Here is a 14,687-nt window from a genome sequence, read left to right as displayed (position 1 = left end):
TTCTACTGTTCAAGATGGCATTGACGGAGGGGGCATGACGGAGGGGGCTTGAATTAAACGGAGGGGGCTTGAATTAACAATTGAATTAAGGGAGAGGATGTGGTCCGTCGGCTTAAACTGCCGACTTTGGGGTAGGAAACCAGGGTTCGAGCCTCGAGGTCGCGTTCACATCCTGTGATTCTGGGCAAATCACTTAATCTCCCCGTGCCTGAATGTGTAATATAAATACGGTGGGTTCTCATGTAAGGCGCTCCAATACCTTCGGGTCGAGTTCGCGCTATATAAATATGCACACAAAAAAACACCACGGAAGCGGATAAAGAAACGGGGTTGAAGTTACAAACATTTTGTATCTACCTTAAAACCAAATGTTAAAAAAACCTTCGGCCGAGGGTGAGCAGAAACAGGGCACTCTAATGTCCTAAGTGTGCACGCACTGAAAAATAGTGCCCGAAAGATATCTGTGAAGTCAACGCTCTGTCGAACTAGTCCATGTAAATATGTACTTTATACAGTCCTTCGGCCGAAACAGAAATGACATCGTGAGTAAACACATTTAGCTGAGTCATGTTTTAAAAAAGTATTACACAATCTCAGTTGAGAAATATAAAACAGCGTCCTGGGCTCATTTTGTTTTAGAATCTACTGCTGCACAGAACAATGAGTTCCAGAATATTGTTTGGATTTGTGTGCTTTGTTGTGCTTGGAGATGTGAGGGCCTACAACTGTACCGAGTGTGACAAGAGCAAATGTCTTCCTGGGTCAACTCCTTGCCCGGGCAACTGGGCGATAGATCCATGCGGTTGCTGCAGACACTGCGCCAAGCAGGATTGGGAGGTTTGTGGCGGCAACAACTGGGAACTCGGCTACTGTGACCATAGAACGAGATGTGCGGCAGTGAATGGAACAGACCTTGTGCACATACCGGACGTTGGAGTCTGCAAATGTAAGTGCTGAATATTTCATTTAATGGCCCTGATTACGAGGTCGGAAGTGCAGGGAGGCCCAGAATAAACAAGACTGGAATTACTTTTTCTGACTGGTAATAATGCCCTTGCACCCTCCAATTACAACTTGAAACAGCCTTTCGATATACAGACATTATTTTTTCCTGGCTTACCTTCATATAGGCCCCCCAGTTCTGCATTTAGTGCCCTCATCAGGGGCACAACAGAGGCCTCCAGGGGCCACCACCACCTTTCATGCCCGAGGGGGCACCCCACAGATCCTGCTGGCATGCAGCTAAGGAATTAAATCAAGCAAATAAAAAATGCATGGATAGAGTAGACAGGCCGGCAAAGTCCTATCTGCTCTTGATTAGTGTAAGAAAGAAAATCAGCAGCAAATGTGCAGTTAATTCTGCTACAGCTGCGCCCTTATATGTGCAGGCCTGCCCCTGCTTTACAATGTGCCAAGATGCAGCTATGCTCAACCCGCTTTCACGGTGGTTGATAGCACTGGACAGGTGATGCACGCACGCCGAACACCCCCAATCACAGAGACAACGTGAATGCATTCTGCCCACTCCGGAAGTCAGAGGTGCTTTGAAGGAACAGAGCAATGTGAGACACAGCAAGCTATTTGCTGCAGGATTGAAAAGGTAGGTTTAAAAAAAAAAAAAAAGAAGGCAACACGCATAGAAAGAAGAAAGAACGAGGAAAAATAAAAGTATTTCTCCTCGTTGCGCCTCGGCGTAGGATTCTGGCTCATTCCCAGATTTACAAAATGTTGTAAATCTGAGAATGGGGCAGAATCCATGGGTGTTGATTGGGAACACCCACAGCAACACCCATGTCACTCCCCTTTCACGCAAAGTGATGCGTGAAAATGGGTCATATTTACAAGGCCATGAAAAGCCATGCAGGGTGGCTTTGACTGGCATTGTAAATATGGGCAAGCACACTGAGCCGCCGGTGTGTCAAAAAAAGTGGTGAACTGGCGGCACAAGAGGCTTATAATTAAGCCCCTTAGTATAAACCATTTAACAGCACCACACAGCAGATTAAGAACATCACATACCAATAAAAAGACACAACAATTTATAAAAATATAGCGTATGTTAATGAAGTTTTAGAGACCGTGGATCAACAAAATCAACCAGAGTTTTCTGGAGATACAGATTTTAAAAGCTTTTATCACTCTTAAATGCAACGACAAATAAATGCAACCGCAAACAAGCATTGGTCAACAAAAAGTTTGTGAACTTTTCAAAAGTTTGAAAGAGTTAGTGCGAGTACTCCTGTCTGGGTTAAGTGACCAAATCCAGCAGAGAAAAGGTCTAGGTGGCCAGAAGGGATACTTTGGATTGTTACCTGGCTGCCATAGCATTTTTGAAGCAAGTTCCAAACTTTAGTGTATGACCACCATAGACTTACATCGAGTGGTCCTGCTGCGGAGAGATGCAGGCAAAGATGCTCAAAGGGATGATCCGGTTGTGGTGCAGTCGATGGGGATGTCTCTGTGGGTGGTACTCGGTCAATTATGTGGTGCGACTTTGGCCATGGAGTTCGGGGTCCCTCGAAGTCCTCAAAGTTGTAGTAGTTGAACAGCTGGTGCTGCACAACTGGTCTCCCTGCGCCACGGTTGGAGGCAAAACCTTTGGTCGGGCTGGTATCCCTTACATCTGACAAATTTCAGATTTGTCTCTCATCATGCCCAGCGACTGGTAGTGGCAAAACATCTGCAGTGGCTACAAACTTGTCTGTTTGGGCTCTTTCAGCTCTTGTTACCCGATACTGGTTCCAGGGACTGAGCCGAGTGATCCTTGGAGTCACTTGTGTGGGTGAAGGTGGGAAATCAAGTTTTCCCCATGTTAGGAGCCACAGGCAGAATCCTAGGCTCACTAGCCCAAAAGTCAAGCAGGTGAAGTCCTCTCAATGGTGCAGTCTTTCTTTGTGTTGTTTAAGGGCAGCAGGGCAGTCCTTCTTCTGTCCTTTCTTCTTCTCCAGTGTGAAGTGAGAGGTGCCAGGGTTGCCATATTTATCCCAAGGGGGCCAGGTGGTCACTAGCTAATAGGCTACTAGGTCCCCTCCTACCTAGTGACTAGTTCCCTGTGATGTGTGGCATAAGGCTATCCCAGAGTGCCCCAGTATTGTCTCTTCCAAAATGCCACAAACCTTCCTTAGTCACCAGGAGCGGGATAGCCCACCCTATAGGTGTGGCTACCAATGAGCTACATGCCCACAGAAAAAACAGTGTGGATACAGGTTTCCCTTCCTTGACTCCTAATTGTCTGTAGGAACAAAAGGCATCCTGCTCATGGGTGTTGTCACAAGCAGCCCTTCAAAGGCGGCTTCCCCTTTTAAGGTCACCTTTGGGCGTACACATCGAGTGGCCATCCTGGGAGAGGAGGCAACACCTTGCTCTGTAGGATCTGCCTCTGTTTCTTGATCTGGGAGTCATTCGCATATGTCCCCAGGCAGTCAGAAATCCGTCTATGTGTCAGTGCCTATGAAGGGCCACTGGACTAGTTGGAGTGCAGAGTGGCAACTTTTTTAAAGTTGCCTAACTTTAATAGTGAATTTAAATCTGGTGAGGGCATCAGGTTGTTTTTAATGCCATAATTAATTTAATACCTTACTTGACTTTGTTAGATAGTTGCATTCAGAAGTTAGCCGGGCTGGGAGGCAAGCCTGCAGTCATTCGTTAGCCAATAGGGCCACTAACCTCTCCACAGCAAAACGAAAATTTGGAAGTGTTGCTGATAAGGCATATTGAAAATCATATGTCTTACTTAATAATAATTAGCTCCCTGCCATAGGATCCATAAGCCTTCCTTAGGGGATACTTACATATATCCTCAAGGGAAGTGGTGGCTTTGCCTTTAATGTAATGGCAAAGTTGAACTAGCTGTGTAACACACTTCCCTGTCATTCTGCAGTAGCAGGCTGGGGTCCAGTTGATCTTGATCACGTGCAGCGTGGCACAAACAGTGTGCCAGCCCTAGGTGAACACTCTGCCTTACATGCCCTGGGTACCTGGGTACCATATACTATGGACTTATAAGTAAGTCAGTACTTGCCAATTGGGTTATCCAATTTAACATAATTTTGTATAGGGTTAGAACACACTGGCACTGAGGTCCGTATAGCAAGCCTCAGTGCACTCATGGAGTCAAAAAACCAGCAGCATCGGTCCAAAAATGTGGGGGTGGACATGCAAAAAGAAGCATTTCCTTACAGACCTTTTTCAGGGTGCCCAAACAAAGGTTCAAATGGACTGAAGATCACTCGTGTTTGTGGTTCCTCCCTGTAGACAAATAGCAGGTATTTTAGCAGGACATCCCACCTTCTGCTGAGTTTGTCAGGCAAATCGATAGTATTGTCTTTCACAGTTTTGTTGAATCTTTTAAATAAACAATTTCGGGGGCATAAGGGGTAGTAAACTTATGTGTTACCACATACTCATCCCACATTGCCTTCAAGTAAGCAGGCATGACGTTTGTGCCCTTGTTAGATACCACCTCCTTATGAAACTCCACTCTGGTGAAGACACCAAACAAGGCTCTGACCACTGTGGGGGCAATCATTGTCCTGAGGGGTATTACCCCTGGGTATCTTGTGGCATAGTCTACCACTACTTGGATGCACCTATATATAGTATTTGGAGGGTCTAAGGGAACAACAATATTTCCTCACCTTCTCAAAGGTTTTCCCAACCAAAGGTAGTAGATCCTCAGGTCTTCTGTTTGTCTTGCAACTGGTTTGCCAGGTGGGGCAGGAGTGACATACTCCTTCATTTCTTCTGACACCTGGGGCCAGTAAAATTAGCTGACCAACATGTCCAAGGTCTTCATTTGCCCCAGATGCCCAATCAAGAGGGCACAAATGGGCCAGATTTATGCTCTGTAGTGTTGGGGGGGAGGGGGAGGAACCAAGCTCCTAGTTGTTCCTCGTTTGGGCTCCCTTGCCTCACTGTAGAAGACCATTAAAGCTAATTGGTTTACCCTGTGTCCCTCAGAACCTGGGTCTATACAGTTTGAGCTACAATGTGTTCTGTTGGGTAATCCAATTGCTTAGTGTAAACAAGAAGTGATTTAACGAAGCCACAGAACAATCCGTGAGCTGAGGCACACAGTAATCAATAATTGGCACTCCTTTTCAACAATAAATGTAAGTCAACACATCACACACAATTGTTATTCAATTTATATATATTCAAATTCATGTTTTTTTGAACAATGATTTCTTTTGTATATGGCTGTCATACATCCCAAAAACATAAAAACATGACTTAGTGAACCAAGTGACATACGGTGCAACAGTGTATTGACTTACATTCATTGTTGAAATGGAGTGTCAAGTATTGATTACTGTGCACTTCAGCTCAAAGATTGTTCTGTGGGTTCGTTAGATCAATTCTTGCTTACACGTAGCAATTGCATGACCTGACAGAACACATTGCAGCTCACTGTATAAGGCAGCATTGTCCCAGTAGACCATGTGGGTATGAGTGATACTCTCTTTTTCCTGTACTTCAGCCTACTGCTGAGGTCCCTTGAGAGTTGGACAGGTCCTCTGTCCTTGACAAAACTCCTTCCTGGATTGTGATCCTGCCCCTTGCAACTCTGCAAGCTCCGGCAAATCTTATTGGGGAGGGGGGCTTTTCCTTTAGGTCCTGAGAGTCAGACTCCTTCTGGGACCTGGGAACTTAAGAATCTGGTTTCCAAGACTTCTTGCCCTTCCTATTGTTTGAAGGGGCCTGTAACATTATTCTAGGCTCCCTTGACCCCCCAATGTGCTGTTTGGATTTGGGTGACTACACACATCCACTCTGGGAGACCCAATGTCTCTGCATGAGTCTTCCTCTCCACATCTGACCATGCAGAGGTTTCAAGATCATTCTAGCAGACACTCTACTGGGATGGCAGGGGGCACATCTACCGTTTTCAGGCAGGTAATCCCTCCCCACTCAAAGGTCACTAATGTCATGCGATGACATTTTACTTCACTGTCATCATTGACTACTCTGTGTAGCAGATCTGTGATTATCTCTCCTGGGGTAACCAACCTGCCCCCCAGTGGTCACACTAGCTCCTGCATCCCTCTTCTTTAGTACCATTGGTTCTTGGCCATAATGCAAGGTAAGGAAGCCATGGTGTCAACATCTATCCCACCCACGGATGCGAAAGGGACTTCACTATACCCGCTGGTTTCCCCAGGGTAAATCTCCATCCCCGTCCCTACATAAGCAATCCATGAGGACAGCCCACCAGTGGGGGGCTTTTCGGACCAAGCAGGGTCTCCTATCTTGTGCCCGGACTGATGACAGTCATAGCACACTCCAGCCTTTAAAGGGTCACAATTCTCTTCCTGACACCCCCTTCCTTTGAAATTTGATAGGCCTCGTGACTCCCCATATTGGGTAGACATTTGGGGCCCTTTAGAGAACTCCTTTCTTTTATCCTTGGGCTCCTTCCCCTTTTGGTGGGCCTGACCCCCTTTCTTAGGATCACCCCCAGAACTTCTTGGGCACTCTAGTATATATCCATTCATCAGCTATCTTACCCAGCTCTCTGAGGCTGGACGGCTTAGAATCTGCTAGATGCTAGTGTAGCATTTCTGTTGAACTACTGGTTGTACAGCCCATCACGTGTCTTACTTTATTGACCTTCAACCAACCTTCTAGTGCCTTTATTTATATATCTACTCAGTCTACCCAAACTGCTGTGAATCCTTGTGGCTGCCCAACATTTCCTTTTGGTACTCTTGTTGTGTTAGACAAAACTATTCTAGTAGGGCCACCTATATGTGGGGGAAGACTCTGCTACTTCATCTTGTAGGGTTAGAAGCCTATTTTTAGATCTGACATCGTTGGTCCTTTGTCTCTGCCAAACCGTTTGCCTTCATTCCTCCTGTTTCCTAAATTTGTTTTTGTTAGGATTGGGACTCTGTGCACTTTACCATCCCTAATCAGTGCTAAAGTGATTCTTCTGTCTCCTTAAAACATGGTTAAATTGGAGGGCGATAGCAGCCATCAACTGATTTGTACATTTAATTGATTTATAGGTATGTATTGTATTTTACTACCTGTTCTCAGAGTCCGAAATGAAATGCTACTAATAGGCCTGCTTCACACATTTTTCCACTCACTCAAGTAGTATTTAAAACATGCTCAGGCCTGCCATTACAGCCTGTAGTCTAGTTTTAAACTGCTATTTCGATCTGGAAAACCAAATGTTCTCCCTGGCCTAAATCTTCATTTGTAATACATATAAGTCACCCCTAAGGGAGACCTTAAAAGCCCATGGGACATGGTGTATTGTATTGTATAAGTAGAACATGTGGGTTTAAGTTCTACATGTTCTGGTATTGAAATACTCCTAATTTCGTTTTTCACTAATGAAAAAATTCTTCCTAGGCCATTAGATAACATTGAGTTACCTTATTGCATTTAATAAGTGCTAACCTTTGACTGAGAAAAGATAGGGATATCATGTTTGGACTCAAATAATAAGTTGTAATTGAAAAACCTCTTTACTGGTAAAGGTGGATTTTAAGTCACAATTCTCACAATATCACTTTTATAAGTTGGCATTTGTGTGTCCTAACCATTTGGTGCCTGCTGCCAGTGTACTGGGTAACCTGACTGTGAATGGTTCTGCTGTTGAGCTTTGTTTATTCCTCCTAGACAGTAAGACAAAGGGGACAAGGTGATGCCAGGATTGCCCATCCTGCCAGGATGGCTGGGGCAGGCATGTTCCCTGTCCAACTTACACTTCAAAGAGCTTGTCTCTAGCACATAAACAAAGGGCCCTGACACTAGTCTATTGTCACCCCAGACTTCTTGGAGCACTTGCAGGGGAAAGGAAGAACTTTCCAGAGCCATATGTCTCAGTAGTATAGGGAATCTTCCCACTTCAAAGGCTGGCAGCAGGTATAAATATTTGCCATCAGAGCACCTCTTCAATACACTCTTGAAACTGTGGAAGACTTCAGAAGAACTGCTTCAACCCACAGAGGACTGCACTTCTGCTACCAGAGGACTTCCCTGCTGCTTGATGGCCTGCCTTGCAGCTTAGTGGGCAACTGGACCATCTCCTTGAACCCATCACCATCAGAATTGACTCCAATGTCTTGTTAACTTACGTCCTGTGGCAGCTTTAGGAACCTAACAAGATCCAGAGACCTTGAACCCTGCACCAGTCCTCTGCTGAAGTGAATTTTAATCCCCAAGTGGTGCCCCCCAGGTGTCGTACTTTAGAATTTGGGACCGCGTAGGAGGCAGGGCCCTAACCCTGTCTATCCCGGTATTAGTGAACCGCGAATGGTTAATGCGGTATGTACAAGTGCTTTGTGTAACGTTTTAGCTATGAATGCACTGTGTATACGCTATTATACATCACTACGTGGGTTTTTGATGATTGTCTTGATCTGATAAGATTGCTTTTATTGATTATTGATTATTGGTTCATGTTGGTATATGTACTAATACTATATGTTGGAGTCGTAATGTTGAGTTATATGTAGTGCTTCTGGAACTTGGAAGCTGTAGCAGTTCCGTAGTAGGGCAGAGGGAAGTATGCTGCTCTCGGGAAAGACGGAATTGAGGAATAACGTGTGACAATTGAAGTTGCGCGTCACATTGTCTGGGTTCGGAATCAGTGACATCGTTGTATGTTACTATTAGATATTTCTGGTATATAAGGAGTGTGTATGATAGTGAAGGTTATCTGTGAAACTCTGGTCTTAAGTCCCAGGGATCCGTAAGGATTTCCGTTAAAGCTTATCGCGGGAGGAGTAATAGGTATTTTCTGAGCTTGTTTGAAGAACTGGGCAAAAAAAGCTTGCTTAGTTGGTGTATGTTATAATTCTGTAGTGGAGCAGATTGTCTGTTCTCGGGAAGCAGGATTCTGTGCGTATGTACTATATTTCCTTGTATGAATGTGCGTGAATGTTTGTACATTTAGTTGATTGTAAGACTCTTTGGACAAGTCCTAGAGGAAACAGTTAACGAATGTATGTTAGTAGGGCAGAGTAGAAGAAGTGCTACTGTGTCAATGAAAGGTTTCTTATGAAATAGACTCTCTTTTACTATTCTGTGGTTAGCGAAGCAGACAATGGAGATGTTTTTATGTTGTAACTAATAGATTTTGTAGAAATTTTGACACGAAGTCTACTGAAAAGATTTTGTAAAGGAGGGGTAGACGAGTGACAGAAGACAGGAGACAAACTGCAGCGACTGTTGACGTCAGAAAGACCGCGCTCTGATTGGATGGTAGATCAGAATAGTGCTCGCGCTAGGATTGGTGCGTTAGTGTGAGCCGCGCAAGGATTGGAAGGGTTATTTAGTGACGTAGACGTTCCAGGATTGGTGCGTTAGTGTGAGTCGCGCTGCAATTGGTTGAAAATTCGTATTGTATATTTATAATACGGAAAGAGTAGAGAGTTTTGGTAAACGCTAAAATGTATTACCAAGAAGAGAAAAAGAAGGAGACATTTTTTGGTAAAATTAAAAAGTGGTTTAGCAAGGATAAAGATGTTAAAACAAGAGAGGGTGAGTTGTTACCTCCACCGAAAACACCTGCATCCTTCATGGCTGCAAGACATGGGTTTCATACCTGTATATGGTTGGAGAATTGGGTTAGGTATACTAAAGAAGATGGTGTTCTAGCATTTCCAGAACATGGTTCATTTAATCTGGCCGTGTTGAGAAATTTACGGGAAAAGATGCTATGTCTTGACCCGAAACCGAGACCTACACAGTTCGAGGCTTTAGTGGAATGGGAAGAAGAAGTACATGAGAGAGAAAAACAAAGATCTGGAGGGTACTATAGGTATATGTTTGGGAGGAGACATGATCGTGAGACTCATCATGATCGAATGAAAAGGTGGCGAGATGTTAGTATGTCAGAGGGATTATATCCGATGAGAACAGTTGAAGGAGGAGCAGAAAGGGTTCCTGAGTCAGAAATAAGAAAATATGGAGTTAATGAGTATGAGGATGAGGTCTTGAATGACATGATTTACAAAAGACCACCTCCATATAGACCAGAACCGGATAAAAGTACACCAGTTGTTTCTCCGATAAGAGATACAGTTTGTGTTAGTGAGACAGAAAATGAGACACCTGAGGTAAGAAGTGATCATTACCTTGATGAGAATGCCAGACAATTAGCCAGAACTACAACAGAGTTGACTGAGAAGATTAGGGAGTTAACGAAGAATCTAGAAGCTGTTACGGTGCCTGTAACAATAGGTCCGGTTATGCCTGTGTTTGACAAACAGAGGACAGGTGAGAATGGACTGGTGATTCCATATGTTGGGAATAATCTGACAAATTCAGTTGGTCCTTCAGGAGATTCAGGCAAAAGAGCAGAAAGAAGTGACCTGAGACAATCAAGACATGACACATGTAGTGAAATATTGGATGCTAGTGAAGCTAGTTGTTCAGGGATGCCAATTTTAGAACCGCAAAAGAGAGTGGTTCCAGTGAGAAAAACTGCTGAAATAACAGTTGATGATTTGAATGATTGGATGAAGGTTCTACAGAAAAAAGATAAAGATTCACAAGTAATTGATGTAGCTAGGTTACGTGTAGAACTAGAAGAGCTTGTTACAGGAACAGTTCCAAGAGAGATTCTGAAGAGTCATCATGATGGTGAACTAATGTTTATGTGCAAGAGTGTTACCTGGAGAGCAAGAAATACACATGACAGGCTAAGAGCAATAGCAAATGAACAGGGAGTTGACATTGATAAAGTGAAAGCTTTACAAAGAACTTACAGGATGGATTTTACAGAGAAGGATATTGAAAATTTGAATGCTACTGGTAGAACAGGACAGATTAAGGAAATGGTAGCATTATTGCGAAGATGGGGTGATGTAGAAAAGTGGAAGGATAGGTGGTACAAGAAAAGAGATGAGGCTGAAGATAGAACAACTTATTCAGCATTTCCAGTGAGAGAAAAGGAGAAACCAGTGGATAATTATCCTATGAGAGAAATACCTGGAGGAGGATATGTACATGTTCCATGGACCAGACAGGATATTTTATCATTTACGAATGATTTCCCTCGATTGAGAGAAAAGCCCGTCGAGTGGTATAGGCAGGTAGATAGGTTTGTGAAATTGTCAAAGGTGCTGTGGGTTGACCTGAATAGTCTGTTTGATATAATTGTTCCAGCAGACTTGTGGACCGAGTGTAAAATAGTTGTGAGTTGGCCTACTGAGGAATATCCAAGAGACCCAAGAACAGGGGCACCAGATCCAGAGGTAATGAGGAAGTATGATCAGGTGATGGTATACCTGAAGAGTAAAGTACCTGCAAAAGAGACAGACTGGGTAAAGATAGATCGAACACAACAGGAAGCGAAAGAATCAGTTCATGCTTTTTACGAGAGGCTGATACTGGCATTTAAACAATTCAGTGGAGATGAACACCTGGGTGACAAAGATTTGAGTCATTTTGTATACAGATTTGTATATGGCCTTAGACCTGAAATTAGTGAGAGAATTCGTGAGCACACAGTGGATTGGCAGAGTAAGAACGTAGATGAGATCCTGAGGCATGCAAAATACTTCAGTGATGAAATTGAAGCAAAACAAAGAAAGCTGAAAGAGAAAGCAATGTGGGCACAAGTGAAAGTTGCGGAAAGACAGGAAGCACAGTTAGTGGAACAGGCAAATAATCCAGGAAATAATGCAGGGAATAGACCTAGATATGCAGGGAAAGGAAAAGGAAGTCTTGAGGAAGCGAAGAAAAAGTTTCCTTGTCACAACTGTGGCCAATTGGGGCATTGGAGATCGGAGTGTCCTAATCCACCATTAGTAAGTAATGAAAATAAATCCTTAAATCAACAGGTGCAGAACGAAGGAAATAATCAACAGCAGCAACAACAGAAAGTTGTGAGACAACAGAGTCAAGAGCCAAAACCGCCCTTGCCGCAGAATAGAGGGTTACAAAAGTATAATCAGGATTCAGGATTCTACAATGATGAGCAGGTAAACAAACCAAGACGTTCTAACAAAGTACAACAGTACTTGTTAAAGAGTGAAGGGAGTGAGTCTGAGGGTGATTATTGACGGTGCCGAGGAGAGGAAGAAGAGTGCATACTTGGTGCAACTCTAGAAATAGACCAGGCAGGACCATTTGTGGATGGGAAAATAAATGAGGAGAGTGTTACGTTTTTGGTAGACACAGGTGCGACAAGATCAACTGTCAGGTCAACAGATGTTAGAAATCTTCCTCTCTCGGATGAAGCAATCCAAGTAGTTGGTGTAGCCAATACGCAAATCAAAACACGTCTTACTGAACCTGTAAGAGTACAGATAGGGAAATTTTCAGACATGCACAGATTCATTGTCTGTGACACGAGTCCAGTGAACCTATTGGGTAGGGACTTGTTGTGCAAGATGAACTGCACAATTTGTTGTACACCGGATGGAATAGCCTTTGAGACACCAGATGAAGATGTTTTGTACCGAGTGACTCTAGAAAATAGAGAAAGTGAGTTAATTGGTGCATTTGCTGTGTTTAATCCGGAGGATTTGCCTCGAGAGCTGAGAGACACAGTGAAAAGGACAGTTTGGGATTTTACTGGAGAGGATGTGGGATTGATGAATAATGTAGATCCAGTGAAAATTGCAGTAAAAGAGGGAATCACATATCCTAACATTCCTCAATACAAAATGACACCAGAAATAATTGAAGGGATAACTCCTATAATTGAAAAAATGATTCAGCAAGGAGCCCTGAGAGAACTACTGAGTAGTCTGTGTAATTCACCGATAATGGGACTAAAAAAGCCCAATGGGAAATTTAGGATCGTACAGGACTTGAGAAAAGTTAATCAAATTGTGGTGGCATGTTGTCCTATTGTGCCAAATCCATCAGTGATTCTGTATCAAATTCCACATGATGCTGAGTGGTATACAGTGATTGATTTGTGTCATGCGTTCTTTTCAATTCCATTGCATCATGATAGCCAGCCGATTTTTGCATTTAGGTTTGGCCAGCGTATCTTAGCATGGTGTCGAATCCCACAGGGGTATACGGAGAGTCCTTCGATATTCAATCAGTTATTGAAGAAATCGTTGGAAAGTTTGATCATGCCCGAGAGTTCAGTGCTAGTGCAGTATATTGATGACCTACTGGTGGCATCAAAGACACGTGAAGCTTGTGAAGTAGATACCATAGCTTTACTGAATCATCTGGCAGATGGAGGGTTAAAGGTATCTCCAGCCAAATTGCAATTTTGCAAGAAAGAGGTGCATTATCTTGGACACAATATTGAAAAAGGTCTGAGAAAAGTGACTAATGACAGGATCAGAATAATCAGAGAAATGAAAGCTCCAAAAACCCAGAGAGAAGTGAGAATGTTCCTGGGTATGGTGGGTTATTGTCTTCAGTGGATAATTAATTTTTCCTTAATAGCAAAGCCACTGATTAAACTGACAAAAAGTGAAATGACGGATCCATTGGATCTAGATGCAGAACAAATGGCAGCATTTGAAGAGCTCAAGAGTAAAATGTGTGAGGCTCCAGCTTTGGGTATGCCTGACTATGAAAAAGAATTTGAGCTGTACTGCAGTGAAAGAAATGGATGTGCACTTTCAGTGTTGATTCAGAAACATGGATTACTGAGAAGGCCTATTGCGTACTTCTCATCGACACTTGACCCTGTAGCTGTGGGTTTACCAGGTTGTCTGAAATCTGTGGCTGCAACATGCAGGAGTCTGGAACAAAGTGAGGGAATCATAATGGGATATCCTGTAAGGGTATTCGTACCTCACAATGTGGCAATTCGTTTGACAAGAAGCAGAACTCAGTACATGTCACATAGTCGATTGACTAAATATGAAAAAGTGATTCTGGGAGCATCAAATGTGACTCTCGAAAGATGTGTAAATGTGAATCCAGCGACACTTTTACCAGATGTTGAAAATGTGGGTGTGAAGATGGAAGATGATCATGATTGTTTGGATGTGCTTGAGTACTGTACAAAACCAAGACCAGACATAAGGGATCTACCCTTGAATGAGAGTGATCATGTGTTGTTTGTGGATGGATCATGCCTGAGAAATGATGATGGTGTGCTATGTGCAGCATATGCGGTATGCAAAGTTTCAGAGGTCATGGAAGCATCACCATTGAAAGGAGTGAAATCTGCGCAGGTTGCTGAATTGATAGCATTGACAAAAGCTTGTGAAATTGGGAAAGATTTGAGGACAACTGTATTGACTGATAGTCAGTATGGATTTGGAGTGGTGCATGATTTTGGCCAACTTTGGCTACAAAGAGGTTTCTTGACATCGAGTGGAACTCCGATAAAGAATGCTGAAATGATTGGTAAATTGCTTGAGGCGATACAGCTGCCTAAGGAGTTAGCAGTTGTAAAATGTGCTGCCCATGGACTAGGGGAGGATTTTATAACGGTCGGAAACCGTTATGCAAACGATGTTGCGCAATACTGTGCCAAAACAAATCAGTCCATCAACAGGGACAGAGAAGGGGAAATGTCTTTACTCTCTGTGATGTTTACTAATGTCTTAGAAACCTGGGATGAAGTGAAACAGTTGCAAGATGAGGCAGGAGAGGAAGAGAAAAAAGATTGGATTAAGGCAGGATGTGCTCCAAGAGAAACAGACCATGTTTGGGTCTACAGAGATGGCAGACCAGTAATGCCCAACTCCATCTTGTCGTCAATGGCAAGGATGTATCATGGCCAGGGACATTTGGGGAGGGAC

At 43.4% G+C, this 14,687-nt stretch overlaps 1 protein-coding gene across 2 annotated transcripts in view; it reads left to right on the top strand.

The window, feature by feature from the left end:
• Positions 1–595: 595 nt before the first annotated feature.
• The window catches only part of LOC146867847 (cysteine-rich motor neuron 1 protein-like), a 303,005-nt gene continuing 288,913 nt past the window's right edge, over positions 596–14,687 (top strand). Inside the window, exon 1 of one of the 2 annotated variants that reach the window (XM_085608553.1) lies at positions 596–946. In XM_085608553.1, coding sequence (XP_085464679.1) covers positions 661–946 — 286 coding nt within the window. In that variant the 5' untranslated portion in view covers positions 596–660. The remainder of the gene's footprint in view (positions 947–14,687) is intronic. The other variant, XM_085608552.1, reaches the window with a different exon arrangement.

This window comes from Triturus cristatus, chromosome 1_2, assembly GCF_964204655.1.
Source record: "Triturus cristatus chromosome 1_2, aTriCri1.1, whole genome shotgun sequence".
Taxonomy (NCBI): Eukaryota; Metazoa; Chordata; class Amphibia; order Caudata; family Salamandridae; genus Triturus; species Triturus cristatus.
The sequence above is the reverse complement of the archived record's forward strand: the minus strand, read 5'-3'. Positions and strand labels throughout refer to the sequence as shown.